Source organism: Mesoplodon densirostris, chromosome 15 (assembly GCF_025265405.1).
Source record: "Mesoplodon densirostris isolate mMesDen1 chromosome 15, mMesDen1 primary haplotype, whole genome shotgun sequence".
NCBI lineage: Eukaryota > Metazoa > Chordata > Mammalia > Artiodactyla > Ziphiidae > Mesoplodon > Mesoplodon densirostris.
This window is the reverse complement of record NC_082675.1, coordinates 15,454,531-15,479,429: the sequence shown is the minus strand read 5'-3', so window position 1 is coordinate 15,479,429 and position 24,899 is coordinate 15,454,531. Positions and strand designations below refer to the sequence as shown.

General features: G+C 43.7%; 2 protein-coding genes across 2 annotated transcripts; both read left to right on the top strand.

The window, feature by feature from the left end:
• Positions 1-343: 343 nt before the first annotated feature.
• Positions 344-9,686, top strand: LOC132503237 (2'-5'-oligoadenylate synthase 1-like). Its single transcript, XM_060119653.1, has 7 exons — positions 344-1,269; positions 1,754-1,793; positions 2,193-2,382; positions 3,176-3,464; positions 4,690-4,874; positions 7,338-7,570; positions 8,395-9,686. The coding sequence occupies exons 1-7, from the start codon at positions 1,218-1,220 to the stop codon at positions 8,552-8,554; spliced, it is 1,149 nt and encodes a 382-aa protein (XP_059975636.1). The 5' UTR covers positions 344-1,217; the 3' UTR covers positions 8,555-9,686.
• A 3,804-nt stretch (positions 9,687-13,490) lies between these two features.
• On the top strand, positions 13,491-21,095 carry LOC132502592 (2'-5'-oligoadenylate synthase 1-like). Its single transcript, XM_060118545.1, has 5 exons — positions 13,491-13,790; positions 14,581-14,869; positions 16,099-16,283; positions 18,747-18,979; positions 19,804-21,095. The coding sequence occupies exons 1-5, from the start codon at positions 13,611-13,613 to the stop codon at positions 19,961-19,963; spliced, it is 1,047 nt and encodes a 348-aa protein (XP_059974528.1). The 5' UTR covers positions 13,491-13,610; the 3' UTR covers positions 19,964-21,095.
• Positions 21,096-24,899: the final 3,804 nt, after the last annotated feature.

Here is a 24,899-nt window from a genome sequence, read left to right as displayed (position 1 = left end):
TTACTAGCTGTGGAACCTAACCTCTCTGAGTCTTGGTTTCCTCATCTGGAAAATGGGGACAATATGTGAGCTTGAGCAAGTCCCTCCTGTGGGTCTTCAACTGTATAGGCAGGACATCATTTGCGGTCCCCCGGGCCCACAAGTAATGCCTTCATTTCCCAGCCATTCAAAGAAGACCTAGAGGGCTTCCCTGGTGGCGCAGTGGTTGAGAGTCCGCCTGCCGATGCAGGGGACACGGGTTCGTGCCCCGATCCCGGAAGATCCCACATGCCGCGGAGCGGCTGGGCCCGCGAGCCATGGCCGCGGAGCCTGTGTGTCCGGAGCCTGTGCTCCGCAACGGGAGAGGCCACAGCAGTGAGAGGCCCGCGTACAGCAAAAAAAAAAAAAAAAAAAAAAAAAAAAAGAAGACCTAGACCTCGTTGAGGGCAGATCCCCTGACTGCAGTCCTGCATTATCTATTTTGCATAAAACACACAAGAATGAGCCATCTGTAATTTCCTGTTCCTGTTTCTTTAAAGAAAACAAGAATGTAAAGAAACCTTCAAAGACATGAGGGCCTAATTCTGGATTTTTCCAATTATGCCCTCAGTTCTTTCAGAGTTGTCTCACTCATACCTAATTCTCTGCACTGTTCTATGGTACTAGGCATTAACAAGTACGATTGCCCAAAAAGCATTTGGGAGTAAACAGAATCTTTGATAAACATACATTCCAACTGTATGTATAGAGTGTCACATAGATGAATGCCCATCCCCTTCATGGTTCCACATGGCTTAGGCATAAGTCAATATGTTATACACAAGGCATGGGGAGTGTCAATTAATTGATGAGCTGGTTAAGACAAGGGTGATTCAAAAAGATAGCTAATTGGCACTGGCAGACTACTTCACCCAACAACAGCAGAATATACATTCTTCTCAAGCTCACATGGGATATTCACCGAGATAGACTACCGTCTGGGCCATAGAATGCACCTTAACAGATTCAAAAGCATACATAGCATACAAGGTACGCTCTTTACCACAATGGAATTAAACAAGAAATCAAGAAAAGAAAGATCTGGAAAATTCCAACGTCTTTGGAGATTAAATAACACACTTCTAACACACATGGGTCTAAAAGTCTCAAGAGACATTGAAAAAATATTTTACACTCAAGGAAAAGAAAAAATTTAGAGACAGTGAAAGCAGTGCTTAGAGGAGAATTTTTAGCACTGAATGCATATATTAGAAGAGAAGAAACATCTAAACTCAGATCGTGGAGCAACAGGTAAGACTATTCTGCAATGATTTCATAATTGGTGGAGACAACACATTATGATTTGACAAACCCATAAAATGTACAACATAGTGTGAACCCTAATGTAAACTTTGAACTTTATTTAATAGTAACATATCAGTATCAATTCATCTTGCAACAAATGTACCACACCAAATTTGGTAATGGGGGAAACTATGGGTGGAAGGAGAGGGGACATAAGTGAACTCTGTACTTCAATTTTTCTTTAAACCCAAACCTTCTTTAGGAAATAAAGTCTATTAATCAAAAGGGGGAAAAGTATAGGATAATGTCATTTAGAAAAAAGAGACACATGTTTAGAGTTTGTGTATATGTGTGTGTGCGTTAACCTAGAAAAAAATATCTGGAAAGATCTCCACCAAAATGTTTATAGATGTAGTCTTCGAAGTTTAGGATCCTGGATGGTCTTTATGCTCCCTGATTTTTCTGACATTTTTCTTTTTATGATATTCAGGTACTGCTGTAAAGATCATAGGAGACCATAAACCAATTTTGTAGGTAACAAAGACAAAGGAAACCCCCCCAAAAAGTTTTTACTTATGACTCCTCTTGGGTGAGGTACTAACCTGGGCTAAAAAGCAACATTTTCAGAACAGTCTGAAGAAAGGCCTGATGTTCTAGGGGGCTGGATAAAGGCAGAATAAGTCTCAGAGAGCAGGGGAAAGAGCTGGGAGACACAGGGTCAAAGGGCTTTTTGATTTCTTAAAGGCAAAGAACAAGGGTATGGCTCCTCCCTTTCAAAGAAAGGAAACCAGTGACAGTCCAGACTCAGGGCACACCTCTACCCTTTCGAGAAAATGAAACTAACAGCCTCCTAGACCCAGGCAGCAGAAGAGGTAGAAGCTAACAGGTTTTGGCAGCCAACTCTGCCGCCTCTGGCTCTCCTGTCCCAGCCTGAGCATCATAAAGAAACTCAGAAAGACCCGAGCCAACCAACTGGACAAGTTCATCAAAGACCACCTCCTGCCAGACGAGGATTTCCGCACGCAGGTCCATGAAGCCATCCATATCATCTGCAGTTTCCTGAAGGAGAGGTGTTTCCGATGGGCCCTCCACCCTGTTCGGGTGTCCAAAGTTGTGAAGGTGAGTCCAGAACTGCCTGGCTGGGGAGAAGGAGGCTGGAAGAGCAAGCATTTCCACAGAGACAGACAGACAGCAAAAGGTTGAGGTCTCTGGGGCTGGTGGTTTCTGATTTATCCATGCCAAAACTGTAACCGCAGCTTGTGAAAGTAGCTTTTGGGGTGAGGGCCTCCATCTGTAAGCTTTTAACAAACGCCCAGGTGAAGTTTATAAACCACCTATGTCACGTCCACCACAGAGATAGACAAACTGAAGCCCAGCTGTATCAACAATCCGCTGATCATTGACCAGGCTGGGAACTCACCATTCCTGCAGACTCATGAGCTGGTTGAGAGTATAAGTTTTGAAAGCAGATAGCACCTGCTGCTGTGAAATCTTGGGCGAGTCACTTAACCTCTCTGTGCCTCAATTTCATCATCCATAATTCCCAGTACTTTGCAGGGCTTGCAGATCAAGTAAAATAAGCCAGGGGCCAGTTTACAGTATTAATTATATAAGATCGTAAAGAACAGGGAGTAAAGAACACAGACTGAATTGCATCTCTGCCACCTACTAGCTGTGTGATTGGGCTGATACATAATCTCTCTCAGCATCTGTTTCCCCATCTGGAAAATGGGAACAGATAATAATAGTAGCTAAATCACAGAGTTCTTGTGAGCATTCTAGGAGTTAAGACTGGTAATGCCTTCAGAACAGTGGCTAGTACTCAAAATGGTAGTGATTGTTCTCAGCATTTTATTTAGGGAGGCTCTTCTCAATGATAAATATCAGTTCTCATTCTCATCACCTTTTTCAGGGTGGCTCCTCAGGCAAAGGCACGACCCTCAGGGGCCGATCAGATGCTGACCTCGTCGTCTTCCTCACCAATCTTACAAGTTTACAGGAACAACTTCAGCGCCGAGGAGAATTCATCGAGGAAATTAGGAGACAGCTGGAAGCCTGTCAAAGGGAGAAAACATTTGAAGTGAAGTTTGAGGTCCAGAAACAGCAATGGGAGAATCCCCGTACTCTCAGCTTCATGCTTAGATCCCCTCAGCTCCATGAGTGGGTGGAGTTTGATGTCCTGCCCGCTTTTGATGCCCTGGGTGAGCACTCTCAGCCACAAGGTGTTTCAGCCTTTGTCCTATGTCAGGGCTTCTTCTGCTCTCTTTTCATGTTTCTGAGCAGAAGTCTCTCTCACTTTGAGAGTCTTATTAAACAGGGCATCCCTTCAAGTGGGGAGGAGATCCTAGCATCTCTTCTGGGGCAAGAATGTTTAGGGTCATACTCAGCCACTGCAGTGACATTAACAACAAATTGGTACAATTTGGGAGCAGTATATTTTTATAGAGCACCTGCCAAGCTTACTAGTTTTACTCTTGGCAAAGTGTGTGAATCTTCTCTTTCCAAAAATGAGGCAGCGTATATCTGGTGTAAACACAGTATGTTAATTTCATCTTTTATCCAAAGCATAAGGAAATATCATCAAATTTATCTGAGGGTTGGAATCTGTAGACAATCTGCAGGAACACTGGGACAGGAAGCAGTACATCTCTGAGGCTCAATTTGCACTGAGTACCTTCCATGTGCAAGGCACTGTCCTATGGCCATAAATGAGACAGGGAACTTCTCTTCTGGAGCCTGACAATAATAATTTAAATACCATAAATGAAAGGATAACTTGTTGTGACAGAAACTAAATATGGTGATTCAAAAGGGAATGATGGGGCTTAGAGGGCATTTTTAGGGCAACAAGGGAGGTGACCTCTGACCCGAGGCCCGAGGGATGAGAGGAAGCCAAACCTGGGAAGACCTGGGGGCTCCAGGAAGAGGAAACAGCAAGTGCAAAGGCCCTGAGACAGGAATGAGCTTGGCATATTTGAAGAAGTGAAATAGCCAGGGGAGTAAGTAGCAAAGGGATCAAGGCAAGAGGTGAGATGGCAGAGGTGGCAGGAGACAGGTCACACCAAACCTCCTGGGCCACCGCGAGGACTCTGGATTTTATTCAGATATCCTGGGAAGCAAGAAGTGGAAGGATCAGGTTTTAAAAGGCCTCTGTGGGTGCTGGGTAGAGAATGGGCTGTGGAGGATCCAGGAAGGAGGCTGCTGCCATCTCTGCTGTGTCCAGGTGAGAGACGATGCTGGCTTGGATGGGGTGACGGCAGTGGAGATGGGAGTAGCGAGGACTGGGGATGGTCCTCGGGCCTCCTGGCTCTGGGCCTGCTGACCTTTCCACTGCACCCCATGGTCAGTGAGCTTGTCTCCTCAGAGGGATTGAAAGAAACTCAGAGAAAAGCTGACATCCTCACATTATGGATTAATTCCCAACAGGTCAGTTGACCAGAGGCTACAGACCTGACCCTAAAGTCTACATCCAGCTTATCCAAGAGTGCGAGTCCCTGAGGAAAGAGGGCGAGTTCTCCTCCTGCTTCACGGAACTGCAGCGAGCCTTCCTGAAGGATCGTCCAACCAAGCTGAAGAGCCTCATCCGCCTTGTGAAGCACTGGTACCAAATGGTATGGCATGTCCCATCTAGACGGAGGAGGAGGAGGAGGAGGAGGAGAAGGAGGAGGAGGGAGAGAAGGGAGAGAGTGAGGACAAGAGGAGGAGGGTGGGGTGGAATAGAGGGAGGGAAGGAGGAGGGAGAGGTGTGGGGAGGAAGCAAGGAGGAGGCAGCGGGAGGGGGAAGAAGGAAGGGGAGGGGAGGGGAGAGGAATCAGAAAGGATGGGGGAGGAAGGAGGGAGATGGACAGAGATGAATGGAGAGGAGGGAAAGAGCATGAAGGAGGGGAGAAGGCAGGGAACAAGGAGGGAGAGGATAAGAGGAAGAAGGTGGAAGAGTAGAGGTTGTGGGGAGGGGGGAAAGGAAAGGGAGAAGAAGGGTAGGGCCCGGGACAGGTGCCAGTGGACTCAGGTGTCTCATTCTTCCTGGTCTTCTGTATCAGGAAATAACAACTCCACCCTTCCAGTTACTCTGGATAAAACTGTGGCTCTTTCTTATCTTTTTCACACACACACACACACACACACACACATATCCAACCAGTCTGTAAATGGCTTGGTCCTATATCTAAAATATACCCATTATCATCAACGATCACCACCTCAGTCACTCCTACCGTGGTCCAAGTCACTTGGGAGGCTCACAGGATCTGCCCTTGACCTCTCTGAACCCCCATCTCTGCCCCTCACCACTCCCCCAGGCCATGCTCTCCTCTTCATTAGTCCTCCAAGAGGGAAACTCTATTCCAGCCTCAGGGCCTTTGCATGAGCTTATTTGTTTATTGCCTGTCTCTCCACTAAAAATGTACATGAAAGAAGGGATTTGTATATTTTCTTCACTGCTGTATCCCCAGAACCTAGAACAGTGCCTGGCACATAATAGGTTCTCACTAAGTAATTACTCAATAAATTAATGAGTGCTAACACCCCCACCCCCCAACACACACTCTTCTGTTCACTTCCTAGCTGTCCGAATTTGGGCAAATGAATTAACATCTTGCCCCTCCCGTTTTCTCACTTGCAAAGAGTAACATGGCACAGCAGTAGTAAATCACATACCACAGTGATGCGCATGTAGATTGCTTTGGGTAGTATGCACATTGTAACAATATTAATTCCTTGAATCCATGAGCATGGTATATCTTTCCTTTTATTTTTGTCATCTTCAGTTTCTCTCATCAAAGTCTTATCAGGGTACAGGTCTTTCACATTTATGGTCACATTTATGGTCTTTCACATTTAAATTTATTCCTAGTTTTTTTCTTCTTTTTGATGCAATTGTAAATGAGATTGTTTTTAAATTTCTCTTTCTGATAGTTTGTTATTCATGTATAGAAATGCAGCAGATTTCTGTATATTATTTTTGTGTCCTTCAATATTCCTGTATTCAATTTTTAGTTCTGAAAGTTTTTTGGTGGCATCTTTAGGGTTTTCTATGTATAGTGTCATGTCATCTGCAAATAGCAATAGTGTAACTTCTTCTGTTTTAATTTGGATGCATTTTGTTTCTCTTTTTAATGTTTTTTTTTAAAGTTTATTTATTTTATTTATTTATTTTTGGATCTGTTGGGTCTTTGTTGCTGTGCGTGGGCTTTCCCTAGTTGCAGCGAGCGGGGGCTACTCTTCGTTGCAGTGCGCAGGCTTCTTATTGCGGTGGCTTCTCTCGTTGCAGAGCACGGGCTCTCGGCCCGTGGGCTTCAGTAGTTGCAGCACGCAGGCTCAGTAGTTGTGGCGCACGGGGCGGGCTTAGTTGCTCCGCTGCATGTGAGATCCTCCCGGAGCAGGGCTCGAACCTGTGTCCCCTGCATTGGCAGGCGGATTCTTAACCACTGCGCCACCAGGGAAGTCCCTGCATTTTGTTTCTTTTTCATGCCTGATTGCCATGGATGGACTTCCAATACTATGTTGAATATATGTGGGGAGAGTGGGCATATATATCTTGTTCCTGATCTTAAAGGAAAAGCTTTTAGCCTTCACCGTTGAGTATGGTTTAGCTGTGGGTTGGTCGTATAGGGCCTATATTGAGTTATGGTCTCTCCATACCCACCTTGTTAAGAGTTTGTATCACAGATGGCTGTTGAATTTTCTCAAATGTTGTTTCTGTATCTGTGGATAATATGGTCATATGCTTTTTATCCTTCGTTTTGTTAATGCAGATGTATCACATTGATTGATTTGTGGATACAGAAGCATCCTTGAATCCGTGGAATATATCCAACTTGATCATGGTGTATGATCTTTTAATATATTGTTGAATTTGCTTTGCTAGTATTTTGTGGAGGATGTTTGCATCTATGATCATCAGGCCTATAATTTTCTTTTTTTGTAATATCTTTATCTGGTTTTGGTGTAGAATGAGTTTGGAACCATCTCTTTATCCTCAATTTTCTGGAATAGTTTGAGAAGAATAGGCATTAACTCTTCTTCACATAAAAGCTGAACAAACTCACTTTCCTAATTTTTTTTCCTCTTCTCAGTGTAAGATGAGACATGGGAAAAAACTGCCCCCACAATATGCCCTGGAGCTTCTGACAGTCTATGCTTGGGAGCAAGGAAGCATGGAAACAGAATTCAGCACAGCTCAGGGATTTCAGACTGTTTTGGAATTAGTCCTGAAGCACCGGCACCTCTGCATCTACTGGGAAAAGTATTATGACTTTGAAAACCCTATTATTGGACAATACCTGAGAAGGCAACTTGTAAAACCCAGGTACTCTATCCCCACATGGCTTAGCTCCCCACATAAATGAACCCATGATTACAGCTGTGGCACCTTGGAAATGTAGGAAGTGAGAGGGGTCCATATTTATTGATCATCATCTATTGTCAATCACTGTGCTGGGCACTTTACTCCTACCATCTGATTTAAATAATAAATTTAAATAATAACCTCCAATCCAGTGAGGCAGGCACTATGCTAACCATTCTACAGATGACTGAGGTTTGGAGAAATAAGAGCTTGTCCAAACCTTAACAGTAAATGAGTGAAATAGCTGAAATTCGACTAAAATAACCATAGCTACAGCAACAATAATGACTGCTCCCAGGAAGTAAGAGCTTGCTGTAAGACCAACACACTCGAACAGAATAGTAAAATTTTGATTATTAAAACTGACATGTATGGACCCCTTATTATGTTCCAGTTACTGTTCTGAGCACTTCACATGCTTGTCTAGATCCTCATACAACATGCTTTGAGGTAGAGTTATTCAAATCTCCCCATTTCACTGATGAGGATACTGAGGATTAGAGATTCAGGTGACCTGCCCAAGGACACACCACTAATAAAGAGCAGAGGTAAGATTCAAACCCAGGTTTATCAAGGCCCGAATGCAAGCCTCCTTCTCCTTGTGTTCAATGCCCACCGTAGCAGAGGGCACTCAGGTCACACCCCCGGGAGCAGTGCCCTCCTGGGCCCCTCCTGCTGCCCCGAGTCCCAGTCTGCCCAAGTTGGTATTTTGCTCTTCCAGGAGCTCTAGACCCCCCAGCACAGCCCACATACTCACCTGCCCCTCTCTAACTGTTGCTTTTCAGACCTGTGATTCTGGACCCAGCTGACCCTACTGGAAATGTGGCTGGTAAAGACCGATATAGCTGGCAGCTGCTGGCACAAGAGGTTAGAGTCTGGCTGGGGTACTCATGCTGTAAGAATTGGGATAGGTCTCCAGTCAGCACCTGGAAGGTGCCGGTGTGACCTCCTGATTCCCTCATGTGACCTGATATTAATGGCATGTTGAAATAACAACTTCTAAAAATACTGCATTGAATCAAATTGAATTTCATCTCTGTCTTTGTACTCTTTTACTGTGGTTGCTAGAAAATGTAAAATTACACATGTGTTCTGCCCCAGAATGGATCACTGGATTAGACAATAGGCTTACCAACTCACATTGTCACCCCGTCTTGGTACCAAAAGCAACATTGCATTTACAAAAGTCCAGTCAATAAAAACTCCCTTAAGGATGCACAAAAGATCAAGCATGTTCTTACCACCTGAGTTGCTGGCCACGTGTGTGGCTGGGAAACAGTCTTTGGCTTCTCCATATTACTGTTCCTCCTTTGAGTCCTCCAGCATCCCTGTGAGATGGGTCTTATTCTTGTTCTCATAATAATACACTGAGATTTGGGCACTTGCTTGAGTCACCAAACATTCCAGCAGCATTTGTTGAAGGGACCATCCTTTCCCCACTGTTCTGTAAAAGCCACCTCTAACATTTGTCCAGAGCCCGTCTGTGTGTGAGTCTGTGTAGTTCCATTGGTCAACTTTGGCATCCTTGAGTTAATACTACCTTGACTAATTACTCTAGCCTGGTGTTAATTCTTAATTTCTTGTAGAAAACTCTTTTTTTATCCAAACCAATGTCTTCTCTTGGCTCTATATCTATGTTAATATTATACTCCGTTTGTGAGGTTTCACCCAAAATACGGGGAGGCATTTGATTAGAATTCCATAAATTAGTTCAGGGAAGATGACATCTATTGAGAATCCCAATCCACAAACTTGGAGCTTCTTTCCATTAATTTTCCTCTTCTTGAATTACTCTGTAACTATGTTTTATCATTTTTCCCTGCATTGGTCTTAAGTGTGTTTTGTCATATTATTCCTAGATACTTGTTTTTATGTTATTGTACTTTGTAGGTTTTCTTTCATTTCATTTTGTAATGGTTGGTTTCATGAAGACCTAAATGTTTTCAGTGGGTATATTTGATTAAAGCATGGTGAGTGAGTGAGCTTTATACTTTTCTGAATTTTGTGATTTTTGTTTTGCTGTAAATTTGTACTGCTTGAATGACCACAAGAAACAATAAAGCATTTTCTTTCAAAACCTTTTGTGGTAAGTATTTGTCAGCTGAGCTCTGAGAGTTTGGGCAAAGCTGGCAGACCCAGGTGACAGAAAGCTCAAGGGTGCTGCAGTTTGGAGCTGCTGGTTCATGAGGTTCAGAAACAGAGGAACAAGTGTGTAAGGGGTGACGGAAGTGCTCTTGTGAAATTTGAAGCACCCGAGTCATAAATTCCTGACTGCCCAGAGCTGAGTCCCCATTCTGGGCAACTTCCTGCTGAGGAAATGAAACTGGGAAGAACTAAGGTTGAAGCAACAGATATGAGGGTGGAGTTCTCTGAGCCGCCCTGGGCACTCAGCATCGTGGTCATGTGCCCTAGCCCCACCAGGGGGTGCAGTTATTTTTTTCATTATTATTAACTTTTATTGGAGTATAGTTGCTTTACAGTGTTGTGTGGGGTGCAGTTTGATGTACTACCTGCCTTCCACCCTCCCAGCCACATGGGGTTTCAGCCTTTGTCCTGTATCAGGGCTTCTTTCTCTCTCTGTTCCTATTTCCGAGCAGTTTGAGAGCCCCCACAGTTTGAGAGCCTCACCAAAATAAGGTGTCCCTAAAAAATAGGGAGGAGATCACATTGGGTGGGCCAAAAAGTACCTTTGGTTTTCAATTAAAAATAAAAGACCCATTTTTCATTTTTACCAAGAGCTTTATTGAACAACGTAATCACCCTTTTGTTCCACTACCTTCTGCCATTTTTCATGCAACTTCATAATTCCATCTTTCCAAAACTTTTTATCTTTTTGAGAAAAGAACTGTTCCAGGTGCCTTTTACAGCGTTCCAGGGAACTGAAATTTTTTCCATTAAGAGAATTTTGTAAAGACCGAAATAAATGGAAATCCAAAGGTGCAATATTTGGTGAATACGGCGGATGGATCAGAGCTTCCCAGCCAAGCTGTAACAGTTTTTGCCTGGTTATCAAAGAAACATGCGGTCTTGTGTTACCCTGATGGAAGATTATGCGTTTTCTGTTGACTAATTCTGGACGCTTTTCATCGAGTGCTGCTTTCAGTTGGTCTAATTGGGAGCAGTACTTGTTGGAATTAATTGTTTGGTTTTCCAGAAGGAGCTCATAATAGAGGACTCCCAATCCCACCATTTACTCAACATCACCTTCCTTGGATGAAGACTGGCCTTTGGTATGGTTGGTGGTGGTTCATTTCGCTCGCCCCACGATCTCTTCCATTCCACGTTATACAGTATCCACTTTTCATCGCCCGTCACAATTTGTTTTAAAAACAGAACGTTTTCAGTACGTTTCAGTAGAGAATTACATGCGGAAATACGGTCAAGAAGGTTTTTTTCGCATAACTTATGTGGAATCCAAACATCAAAGTGATTCACATAACCAAGCTGGTGCAAATGATTTTCAACACTTGATTTGGATATTTTGAGTGTGTCAGCTGTCTCCCACATGGTATAACATTGATTGTTCTCAGTTATTGTTTTGATTTGATCGCTATCAACTTCAACTGGTCTACCCTACCGTGGAGCATCATCCAGCAAGAAATCTCTAGCACAAAACTTAGCAAACCACTTTTGACACGTTCGATCAGTCACAGTACCTTCTCCATACACTGTACCAATCTTTTCTTGCATTTCAGTTGCGTTTTGTTGTTGTTGTTTGCTGTACGTGGGCCTCTCACTGTTGTGGCCTTTCCCGTTGCGGAGCACAGGCTCCGGACGCACAGGCTCAGTGGCCATGGCTCACGGGCCTAGCCGCTCCGCGGCATGTGGGATCTTCCCGGACCGGGGCACGAACCCGTGTCCCCTGCATCAGTAGGCGGACTCTCAGCCACTGCGCCACCAGGGAAGCCCTCAGTTGCGTTTTTACCTTTCTTGAAATAATAAAGCATAATATGCCGAAAATGTTGCTTTTTTTCTTCCATCTTCAATATTAAAATGGCTACACAAAAATTCACCAATTTTGATGTCTTTTTTTAAATACACACTGATATGACAGCTGTCACATACAATCTAACAAAATTGTTTGGAATGAAGTTAAAGCTGGCTAAGTGCTGCTAGAGCCATCGTACGGAAAAAACCGAATGAAACTTTTGTCTCACCCAATAGTATCTCTCCTGGGGCAGTCCTGGTTAAACCATGCAAGCAACAGTAAACAGCAAACTGGCACTATTTGGGGCCAAGACATTTCTTATGGAACCTCTACCAGGCTTACTTGTTTGATTTATGGCAAAGTGTGTGAACTTTATTTTTCTAACAATGGGCCAGCATAGATCTGTCCTCTGCAGTTGGGGATCTGAGAGGAGCACTTCTGTGGAGTCTGCTACATAGGAAGTGCTCAGTTAATACCTGCCATTATGGTTATAAATAATTACCATCGCTATCTTACTCATGGCAAAGAGTGTTTATTAATGATCTCTCCAGTCTGGGAGACACTCCCTGCCATCCCCTGCTCCCACACCACCTCTTATAATAGAAAGCAATGCTTCCCTTAAGGTCATGGCTAAAAACTCAGGCCAGTGTGGACTTTGCTCCAGATTCTCTTCGAATGAAGAATTCTTAACAAAAGAATATGCATGTCAGGCATAAGTCTGATTTTTCATAATTTGGTGTAATTTTCTCATACGATGCAATAGAGAACATTAGCTCCTGGGCTCCTGTCCTGCACTCCCTTAAATCCCAGACACATGCAAATTTCTTTTCTTAAATGACTCTCCCCACCACCCCATCTACCCAACCCTCCAGAAGAAGTAGAGTTAACAGCAACCACCAGTGAAACAGCTGCCCTGGTGGCCATTGTGAAAATGGGAACAGGAAACCATTTAAGACCCAATGAAAATTTTTAAAGTCAGAATTGCCCTTTATTTTATTTTTTTTAAGATTTTTTTTGAGGTGGACCATTTTTAAAGTCTTTATTGAATTTGTTACAATACTGCTTCTGTTTTTATGTTTTGGTTTTTTGGCCGCGAGGCATGAGGGATCTTAGCTCTCCGACCAGGGATCGAACCCGCACCTCCTGCACTGGAAAGTGAAGTCTTAACCACTGGACCGCCAGGGAAGTCCCTGTCCTTTATATTTGCTCTGCATTTGATACTTTTCAAATCCCCTTTTGTGTCTCTTCTTTCAGATTATCCTCAGAAGCAGTTCTGTGAGTGAGAAAGAAAAGTTTGTCCTCTCTACAGATTGGGACATTGAGGCATGCCCAGTTACACTCGTGTTCAAAGCTGCACAGCTAGGGACAGCTTGCAATTTTTCTATCGACTTAAAAATGCCTTAATAAATAGTCTATTAAAAAGTAAAACCATTAAAGTCATGCCATTAAAAAAGAGAGAGAGAGAGAAATTATGTTTGTGTGTATGTGTGTGTTAACCTAGAAAAACATCTGAAAAGATCTGCACCAAAATAGTTGTAGTCTTTCAGGTTTAGGATCAGGGATGGACTTTATGCTTCTGGATTTTTCTGACCATTTCTGTTGCAATATACATGTACTGCTGCAAAAATCACAGGAGACTATAAGACAATTTTGTCAGCAATGAAAAAAGAGGAAAAGGAAACCAAAAGTGTGTTTTTACTCATGATTACTCTTGGGTGAAGTACTAACCTGGCTTAAAAAGTACCTTTTCAGAGTACAGTCTGAAAAAAGACCAGATGTTCTAGGTTGCCTGTTAAAGGCAGGGAGTAATTCTGGAATACTGGAGGAGAGAGCTGGGAGACTGAACAGGGCTCAGAATCAAAGGAATGTTTGATTTGCTGAGAGACAAAGACTCAGGGCAAAGCTCCTCCCTTCCAAGGAAACGAAACCAACAGCAGCCCTGACCCAGGGCACACCTCCTCCCTTCCAATGAAATGAAACTAACAGCCTCCTGGACCCAGGCAGCAGAAGAGATCGAAGCTAAAAGGTTTTCCCCGCCAGCTCTGTCCCCTCTGGCTCTCCTATCCCAGCATCATGATGAAGCTCAGTGATACCCCGGCCAGGTCTCTAGACAAGTTCATCGAAGACCACCTCCTGCCAGACGAGGATTTCCACACACAGGTCCATGAAGCCATCCATATCATCTGCAGTTTCCTGAAGGAGAGGTGTTTCCTATGGGCCCCCCACCCTGTTTGGGTGTCCAAAGTTGTGAAGGTGAGTCCAGAACTGCCTGGCTGGGGAGGAAGGCTGGAAGAGCAAGCATTTCCACAGAGACAGACAGAGAGCAAAAGGTTGAGGTCTCTGGGGCTGGTGGTTTCTGATTTATCCATGCCAAAACTGTAACCGCAGCTTGTGAAAATAGCTTTTGGGGTGAGGGCCTCCATCTGTAAGCTTTTAACAAACGCCCAGGTGAAGTTTATAAACCACCTATGTCACGTCCACCACAGAGATAGACAAACTGAAGCCCAGCTGTATCAACAATCCGCTGATCATTGACCAGGCTGGGAACTCACCATTCCTGCAGACTCATGAGCTGGTTGAGAGTATAAGTTTTGAAAGCAGATAGCACCTGCTGCTGTGAAATCTTGGGCGAGTCACTTAACCTCTCTGTGCCTCAATTTCATCATCCATAATTCCCAGTACTTTGCAGGGCTTGCAGATCAAGTAAAATAAGCCAGGGGCCAGTTTACAGTATTAATTATATAAGATCGTAAAGAACAGGGAGTAAAGAACACAGACTGAATTGCATCTCTGCCACCTACTAGCTGTGTGATTGGGCTGATACATAATCTCTCTCAGCATCTGTTTCCCATCTGGAAAATGGGAACAGATAATAATAGTAGCTAAATCACAGAGTTCTTGTGAGCATTCTAGGAGTTAAGACTGGTAATGCCTTCAGAACAGTGGCTAGTACTCAAAATGGTAGTGATTGTTCTCAGCATTTTATTTAGGGAGGCTCTTCTCAATGATAAATATCAGTTCTCATTCTCATCACCTTTTTCAGGGTGGCTCCTCAGGCAAAGGCACGACCCTCAGGGGCCGATCAGATGCTGACCTCGTCGTCTTCCTCACCAATCTTACAAGTTTTCAGGAACAACTTCAGCGCCGAGGAGAATTCATCAGGGAAATTAGGAGACAGCTGGAAGCCTGTCAAAGGGAGAAAACATTTGAAGTGAAGTTTGAGGTCCACAAACAGCAATGGGAGAATCCCCGTGCTCTCAGCTTCGTGCTTAGATCCCCTCAGCTCTATGAGTGGGTGCAGTTTGATGTCCTGCCCGCTTTTGATGCCCTGGGTGAGCACTCTCAGCCACAAGGTGTTTCAGCCTTTGTCCTATGTCAGGGCTTCTTCTGCTCTCTTTTCATGTTTCTGAGCAGAAGTCTCTCTCACTTTGAGAGTCTTATTAAACAGGGCATCCCTTCAAGTGGGGAGGAGATCCTAGCATCTCTTCTGGGGCAAGAATGTTTAGGGTCATACTCAGCCACTGCAGTGACATTAACAACAAATTGGTACAATTTGGGAGCAGCATATTTTTATAGAGCACCTGCCAAGCTTACTAGTTTTACTCTTGGCAAAGTGTGTGAATCTTCTCTTTCCAAAAATGAGGCAGCGTATATCTGGTGTAAACACAGTATGTTAATTTCATCTTTTATCCAAAGCATAAGGAAATATCATCAAATTTATCTGAGGGTTGGAATCTGTAGACAATCTGCAGGAACATTGGGACAGGAAGCAGTACATCTCTGAGGCTCAATTTGCACTGAGTACCTTCCGTGTGCAAGGCACTGTCCTATGGCCATAAATGAGACAGACAGGGGACTTCTCTTCTGGAGCCTGACAATAATAATTTAAATACCATAAATGAAAGGATAACTTGTTGTGACAGAAACTAAATACGGTGATTCAAAAGGGAATGATGGGGCTTAGAGGGCATTTTTAGGGCAACAAGGGAGGTGACCTCTGACCCGAGGCCCGAGGGATGAGAGGAAGCCAAACCTGGGAAGACCTGGGGGCTCCAGGAAGAGGAAACAGCAAGTGCAAAGGCCCTGAGACAGGAATGAGCTTGGCATATTTGAAGAAGTGAAATAGCCAGGGGAGTAAGTAGCAAAGGGATCAAGGCAAGAGGTGAGATGGCAGAGGTGGCAGGAGACAGGTCACACCAAACCTCCTGGGCCACCGCGAGGACTCTGGATTTTATTCAGATGTCCTGGGAAGCAAGAAGTGGAAGGATCAGGTTTTAAAAGGCCTCTGTGGGTGCTGGGTAGAGAATGGGCTGTGGAGGATCCAGGAAGGAGGCTGCTGCCATCTCTGCTGTGTCCAGGTGAGAGATGATGCTGGCTTGGATGGGGTGACGGCAGTGGAGATGGGAGTAGCGAGGACTGGGGATGGCCCTCGGGCCTCCTGGCTCTGGGCCTGCTGACCTTTCCACTGCACCCCATGGTCAGTGAGCTTGTCTCCTCAGAGGGATTGAAAGAAACTCAGAGAAAAGCTGACATCCTCACATTATGGATTAATTCCCAACAGGTCAGTTGACCAGAGGCTACAGACCTGACCCTAAAGTCTACATCCAGCTTATCCAAGAGTGCGAGTCCCTGAGGAAAGAGGGCGAGTTCTCCCCCTGCTTCACGGAACTGCAGCGAGCCTTCCTGAAGGATTGTCCAACCAAGCTGAAGAGCCTCATCCGCCTTGTGAAGCACTGGTACCAAATGGTATGGCATGTCCCATCTAGACGGAGGAGGAGGAGGAGGAGGAGGAGAAGGAGGAGGAGGGAGAGAAGGGAGAGAGTGAGGACAAGAGGAGGAGGGTGGGGTGGAATAGAGGGAGGGAAGGAGGAGGGAGAGGTGTGGGGAGGAAGCAAGGAGGAGGCAGCGGGAGGGGGAAGAAGGAAGGGGAGGGGAGGGGAGAGGAATCAGAAAGGATGGGGGAGGAAGGAGGGAGATGGACAGAGATGAATGGAGAGGAGGGAAAGAGCATGAAGGAGGGGAGAAGGCAGGGAACAAGGAGGGAGAGGATAAGAGGAAGAAGGTGGAAGAGTAGAGGTTGTGGGGAGGGGGGAAAGGAAAGGGAGAAGAAGGGTAGGGCCCGGGACAGGTGCCAGTGGACTCAGGTGTCTCATTCTTCCTGGTCTTCTGTATCAGGAAATAACAACTCCACCCTTCCAGTTACTCTGGATAAAACTGTGGCTCTTTCTTATCTTTTTCACACACACACACACACACACACACACATATCCAACCAGTCTGTAAATGGCTTGGTCCTATATCTAAAATATACCCATTATCATCAACGATCACCACCTCAGTCACTCCTACCGTGGTCCAAGTCACTTGGGAGGCTCACAGGATCTGCCCTTGACCTCTCTGAACCCCCATCTCTGCCCCTCACCACTCCCCCAGGCCATGCTCTCCTCTTCATTAGTCCTCCAAGAGGGAAACTCTATTCCAGCCTCAGGGCCTTTGCATGAGCTTATTTGTTTATTGCCTGTCTCTCCACTAAAAATGTACATGAAAGAAGGGATTTGTATATTTTCTTCACTGCTGTATCCCCAGAACCTAGAACAGTGCCTGGCACATAATAGGTTCTCACTAAGTAATTACTCAATAAATTAATGAGTGCTAACACCCCCACCCCCCAACACACACTCTTCTGTTCACTTCCTAGCTGTCCGAATTTGGGCAAATGAATTAACATCTTGCCCCTCCCGTTTTCTCACTTGCAAAGAGTAACATGGCACAGCAGTAGTAAATCACATACCACAGTGATGCGCATGTAGATTGCTTTGGGTAGTATGCACATTGTAACAATATTAATTCCTTGAATCCATGAGCATGGTATATCTTTCCTTTTATTTTTGTCATCTTCAGTTTCTCTCATCAAAGTCTTATCAGGGTACAGGTCTTTCACATTTATGGTCACATTTATGGTCTTTCACATTTAAATTTATTCCTAGTTTTTTTCTTCTTTTTGATGCAATTGTAAATGAGATTGTTTTTAAATTTCTCTTTCTGATAGTTTGTTATTCATGTATAGAAATGCAGCAGATTTCTGTATATTATTTTTGTGTCCTTCAATATTCCTGTATTCAATTTTTAGTTCTGAAAGTTTTTTGGTGGCATCTTTAGGGTTTTCTATGTATAGTGTCATGTCATCTGCAAATAGCAATAGTGTAACTTCTTCTGTTTTAATTTGGATGCATTTTGTTTCTCTTTTTAATGTTTTTTTTTAAAGTTTATTTATTTTATTTATTTATTTTTGGATCTGTTGGGTCTTTGTTGCTGTGCGTGGGCTTTCCCTAGTTGCAGCGAGCGGGGGCTACTCTTCGTTGCAGTGCGCAGGCTTCTTATTGCGGTGGCTTCTCTCGTTGCAGAGCACGGGCTCTCGGCCCGTGGGCTTCAGTAGTTGCAGCACGCAGGCTCAGTAGTTGTGGCGCACGGGGCGGGCTTAGTTGCTCCGCTGCATGTGAGATCCTCCCGGAGCAGGGCTCGAACCTGTGTCCCCTGCATTGGCAGGCGGATTCTTAACCACTGCGCCACCAGGGAAGTCCCTGCATTTTGTTTCTTTTTCATGCCTGATTGCCATGGATGGACTTCCAATACTATGTTGAATATATGTGGGGAGAGTGGGCATATATATCTTGTTCCTGATCTTAAAGGAAAAGCTTTTAGCCTTCACCGTTGAGTATGGTTTAGCTGTGGGTTGGTCGTATAGGGCCTATATTGAGTTATGGTCTCTCCATACCCACCTTGTTAAGAGTTTGTATCACAGATGGCTGTTGAATTTTCTCAAATGTTGTTTCTGTATCTGTGGATAATATGGTCATATGCTTTTTATCCTTCGTTTTGTTAATGCAGATGTATCACATTGATTGATTTGTGGATACAGAAGCATCCTTGAATCCGTGGAATATATCCAACTTGATCATGGTGTATGATCTTTTAATATATTGTTGAATTTGCTTTGCTAGTATTTTGTGGAGGATGTTTGCATCTATGATCATCAGGCCTATAATTTTCTTTTTTTGTAATATCTTTATCTGGTTTTGGTGTAGAATGAGTTTGGAACCATCTCTTTATCCTCAATTTTCTGGAATAGTTTGAGAAGAATAGGCATTAACTCTTCTTCACATAAAAGCTGAACAAACTCACTTTCCTAATTTTTTTTCCTCTTCTCAGTGTAAGATGAGACATGGGAAAAAACTGCCCCCACAATATGCCCTGGAGCTTCTGACAGTCTATGCTTGGGAGCAAGGAAGCATGGAAACAGAATTCAGCACAGCTCAGGGATTTCAGACTGTTTTGGAATTAGTCCTGAAGCACCGGCACCTCTGCATCTACTGGGAAAAGTATTATGACTTTGAAAACCCTATTATTGGACAATACCTGAGAAGGCAACTTGTAAAACCCAGGTACTCTATCCCCACATGGCTTAGCTCCCCACATAAATGAACCCATGATTACAGCTGTGGCACCTTGGAAATGTAGGAAGTGAGAGGGGTCCATATTTATTGATCATCATCTATTGTCAATCACTGTGCTGGGCACTTTACTCCTACCATCTGATTTAAATAATAAATTTAAATAATAACCTCCAATCCAGTGAGGCAGGCACTATGCTAACCATTCTACAGATGACTGAGGTTTGGAGAAATAAGAGCTTGTCCAAACCTTAACAGTAAATGAGTGAAATAGCTGAAATTCGACTAAAATAACCATAGCTACAGCAACAATAATGACTGCTCCCAGGAAGTAAGAGCTTGCTGTAAGACCAACACACTCGAACAGAATAGTAAAATTTTGATTATTAAAACTGACATGTATGGACCCCTTATTATGTTCCAGTTACTGTTCTGAGCACTTCACATGCTTGTCTAGATCCTCATACAACATGCTTTGAGGTAGAGTTATTCAAATCTCCCCATTTCACTGATGAGGATACTGAGGATTAGAGATTCAGGTGACCTGCCCAAGGACACACCACTAATAAAGAGCAGAGGTAAGATTCAAACCCAGGTTTATCAAGGCCCGAATGCAAGCCTCCTTCTCCTTGTGTTCAATGCCCACCGTAGCAGAGGGCACTCAGGTCACACCCCCGGGAGCAGTGCCCTCCTGGGCCCCTCCTGCTGCCCCGAGTCCCAGTCTGCCCAAGTTGGTATTTTGCTCTTCCAGGAGCTCTAGACCCCCCAGCACAGCCCACATACTCACCTGCCCCTCTCTAACTGTTGCTTTTCAGACCTGTGATTCTGGACCCAGCTGACCCTACTGGAAATGTGGCTGGTAAAGACCGATATAGCTGGCAGCTGCTGGCACAAGAGGTTAGAGTCTGGCTGGGGTACTCATGCTGTAAGAATTGGGATAGGTCTCCAGTCAGCACCTGGAAGGTGCCGGTGTGACCTCCTGATTCCCTCATGTGACCTGATATTAATGGCATGTTGAAATAACAACTTCTAAAAATACTGCATTGAATCAAATTGAATTTCATCTCTGTCTTTGTACTCTTTTACTGTGGTTGCTAGAAAATGTAAAATTACACATGTGTTCTGCCCCAGAATGGATCACTGGATTAGACAATAGGCTTACCAACTCACATTGTCACCCCGTCTTGGTACCAAAAGCAACATTGCATTTACAAAAGTCCAGTCAATAAAAACTCCCTTAAGGATGCACAAAAGATCAAGCATGTTCTTACCACCTGAGTTGCTGGCCACGTGTGTGGCTGGGAAACAGTCTTTGGCTTCTCCATATTACTGTTCCTCCTTTGAGTCCTCCAGCATCCCTGTGAGATGGGTCTTATTCTTGTTCTCATAATAATACACTGAGATTTGGGCACTTGCTTGAGTCACCAAACATTCCAGCAGCATTTGTTGAAGGGACCATCCTTTCCCCACTGTTCTGTAAAAGCCACCTCTAACATTTGTCCAGAGCCCGTCTGTGTGTGAGTCTGTGTAGTTCCATTGGTCAACTTTGGCATCCTTGAGTTAATACTACCTTGACTAATTACTCTAGCCTGGTGTTAATTCTTAATTTCTTGTAGAAAACTCTTTTTTTATCCAAACCAATGTCTTCTCTTGGCTCTATATCTATGTTAATATTATACTCCGTTTGTGAGGTTTCACCCAAAATACGGGGAGGCATTTGATTAGAATTCCATAAATTAGTTCAGGGAAGATGACATCTATTGAGAATCCCAATCCACAAACTTGGAGCTTCTTTCCATTAATTTTCCTCTTCTTGAATTACTCTGTAACTATGTTTTATCATTTTTCCCTGCATTGGTCTTAAGTGTGTTTTGTCATATTATTCCTAGATACTTGTTTTTATGTTATTGTACTTTGTAGGTTTTCTTTCATTTCATTTTGTAATGGTTGGTTTCATGAAGACCTAAATGTTTTCAGTGGGTATATTTGATTAAAGCATGGTGAGTGAGTGAGCTTTATACTTTTCTGAATTTTGTGATTTTTGTTTTGCTGTAAATTTGTACTGCTTGAATGACCACAAGAAACAATAAAGCATTTTCTTTCAAAACCTTTTGTGGTAAGTATTTGTCAGCTGAGCTCTGAGAGTTTGGGCAAAGCTGGCAGACCCAGGTGACAGAAAGCTCAAGGGTGCTGCAGTTTGGAGCTGCTGGTTCATGAGGTTCAGAAACAGAGGAACAAGTGTGTAAGGGGTGACGGAAGTGCTCTTGTGAAATTTGAAGCACCCGAGTCATAAATTCCTGACTGCCCAGAGCTGAGTCCCCATTCTGGGCAACTTCCTGCTGAGGAAATGAAACTGGGAAGAACTAAGGTTGAAGCAACAGATATGAGGGTGGAGTTCTCTGAGCCGCCCTGGGCACTCAGCATCGTGGTCATGTGCCCTAGCCCCACCAGGGGGTGCAGTTATTTTTTTCATTATTATTAACTTTTATTGGAGTATAGTTGCTTTACAGTGTTGTGTGGGGTGCAGTTTGATGTACTACCTGCCTTCCACCCTCCCAGCCACATGGGGTTTCAGCCTTTGTCCTGTATCAGGGCTTCTTTCTCTCTCTGTTCCTATTTCCGAGCAGTTTGAGAGCCCCCACAGTTTGAGAGCCTCACCAAAATAAGGTGTCCCTAAAAAATAGGGAGGAGATCACATTGGGTGGGCCAAAAAGTACCTTTGGTTTTCAATTAAAAATAAAAGACCCATTTTTCATTTTTACCAAGAGCTTTATTGAACAACGTAATCACCCTTTTGTTCCACTACCTTCTGCCATTTTTCATGCAACTTCATAATTCCATCTTTCCAAAACTTTTTATCTTTTTGAGAAAAGAACTGTTCCAGGTGCCTTTTACAGCGTTCCAGGGAACTGAAATTTTTTCCATTAAGAGAATTTTGTAAAGACCGAAATAAATGGAAATCCAAAGGTGCAATATTTGGTGAATACGGCGGATGGATCAGAGCTTCCCAGCCAAGCTGTAACAGTTTTTGCCTGGTTATCAAAGAAACATGCGGTCTTGTGTTACCCTGATGGAAGATTATGCGTTTTCTGTTGACTAATTCTGGACGCTTTTCATCGAGTGCTGCTTTCAGTTGGTCTAATTGGGAGCAGTACTTGTTGGAATTAATTGTTTGGTTTTCCAGAAGGAGCTCATAATAGAGGACTCCCAATCCCACCATTTACTCAACATCACCTTCCTTGGATGAAGACTGGCCTTTGGTATGGTTGGTGGTGGTTCATTTCGCTCGCCCCACGATCTCTTCCATTCCACGTTATACAGTATCCACTTTTCATCGCCCGTCACAATTTGTTTTAAAAACAGAACGTTTTCAGTACGTTTCAGTAGAGAATTACATGCGGAAATACGGTCAAGAAGGTTTTTTTCGCATAACTTATGTGGAATCCAAACATCAAAGTGATTCACATAACCAAGCTGGTGCAAATGATTTTCAACACTTGATTTGGATATTTTGAGTGTGTCAGCTGTCTCCCACATGGTATAACATTGATTGTTCTCAGTTATTGTTTTGATTTGATCGCTATCAACTTCAACTGGTCTACCCTACCGTGGAGCATCATCCAGCAAGAAATCTCTAGCACAAAACTTAGCAAACCACTTTTGACACGTTCGATCAGTCACAGTACCTTCTCCATACACTGTACCAATCTTTTCTTGCATTTCAGTTGCGTTTTGTTGTTGTTGTTTGCTGTACGTGGGCCTCTCACTGTTGTGGCCTTTCCCGTTGCGGAGCACAGGCTCCGGACGCACAGGCTCAGTGGCCATGGCTCACGGGCCTAGCCGCTCCGCGGCATGTGGGATCTTCCCGGACCGGGGCACGAACCCGTGTCCCCTGCATCAGTAGGCGGACTCTCAGCCACTGCGCCACCAGGGAAGCCCTCAGTTGCGTTTTTACCTTTCTTGAAATAATAAAGCATAATATGCCGAAAATGTTGCTTTTTTTCTTCCATCTTCAATATTAAAATGGCTACACAAAAATTCACCAATTTTGATGTCTTTTTTTAAATACACACTGATATGACAGCTGTCACATACAATCTAACAAAATTGTTTGGAATGAAGTTAAAGCTGGCTAAGTGCTGCTAGAGCCATCGTACGGAAAAAACCGAATGAAACTTTTGTCTCACCCAATAGTATCTCTCCTGGGGCAGTCCTGGTTAAACCATGCAAGCAACAGTAAACAGCAAACTGGCACTATTTGGGGCCAAGACATTTCTTATGGAACCTCTACCAGGCTTACTTGTTTGATTTATGGCAAAGTGTGTGAACTTTATTTTTCTAACAATGGGCCAGCATAGATCTGTCCTCTGCAGTTGGGGATCTGAGAGGAGCACTTCTGTGGAGTCTGCTACATAGGAAGTGCTCAGTTAATACCTGCCATTATGGTTATAAATAATTACCATCGCTATCTTACTCATGGCAAAGAGTGTTTATTAATGATCTCTCCAGTCTGGGAGACACTCCCTGCCATCCCCTGCTCCCACACCACCTCTTATAATAGAAAGCAATGCTTCCCTTAAGGTCATGGCTAAAAACTCAGGCCAGTGTGGACTTTGCTCCAGATTCTCTTCGAATGAAGAATTCTTAACAAAAGAATATGCATGTCAGGCATAAGTCTGATTTTTCATAATTTGGTGTAATTTTCTCATACGATGCAATAGAGAACATTAGCTCCTGGGCTCCTGTCCTGCACTCCCTTAAATCCCAGACACATGCAAATTTCTTTTCTTAAATGACTCTCCCCACCACCCCATCTACCCAACCCTCCAGAAGAAGTAGAGTTAACAGCAACCACCAGTGAAACAGCTGCCCTGGTGGCCATTGTGAAAATGGGAACAGGAAACCATTTAAGACCCAATGAAAATTTTTAAAGTCAGAATTGCCCTTTATTTTATTTTTTTTAAGATTTTTTTTGAGGTGGACCATTTTTAAAGTCTTTATTGAATTTGTTACAATACTGCTTCTGTTTTTATGTTTTGGTTTTTTGGCCGCGAGGCATGAGGGATCTTAGCTCTCCGACCAGGGATCGAACCCGCACCTCCTGCACTGGAAAGTGAAGTCTTAACCACTGGACCGCCAGGGAAGTCCCTGTCCTTTATATTTGCTCTGCATTTGATACTTTTCAAATCCCCTTTTGTGTCTCTTCTTTCAGATTATCCTCAGAAGCAGTTCTGTGAGTGAGAAAGAAAAGTTTGTCCTCTCTACAGATTGGGACATTGAGGCATGCCCAGTTACACTCGTGTTCAAAGCTGCACAGCTAGGGACAGCTTGCAATTTTTCTATCGACTTAAAAATGCCTTAATAAATAGTCTATTAAAAAGTAAAACCATTAAAGTCATGCCATTAAAAAAGAGAGAGAGAGAGAAATTATGTTTGTGTGTATGTGTGTGTTAACCTAGAAAAACATCTGAAAAGATCTGCACCAAAATAGTTGTAGTCTTTCAGGTTTAGGATCAGGGATGGACTTTATGCTTCTGGATTTTTCTGACCATTTCTGTTGCAATATACATGTACTGCTGCAAAAATCACAGGAGACTATAAGACAATTTTGTCAGCAATGAAAAAAGAGGAAAAGGAAACCAAAAGTGTGTTTTTACTCATGATTACTCTTGGGTGAAGTACTAACCTGGCTTAAAAAGTACCTTTTCAGAGTACAGTCTGAAAAAAGACCAGATGTTCTAGGTTGCCTGTTAAAGGCAGGGAGTAATTCTGGAATACTGGAGGAGAGAGCTGGGAGACTGAACAGGGCTCAGAATCAAAGGAATGTTTGATTTGCTGAGAGACAAAGACTCAGGGCAAAGCTCCTCCCTTCCAAGGAAACGAAACCAACAGCAGCCCTGACCCAGGGCAC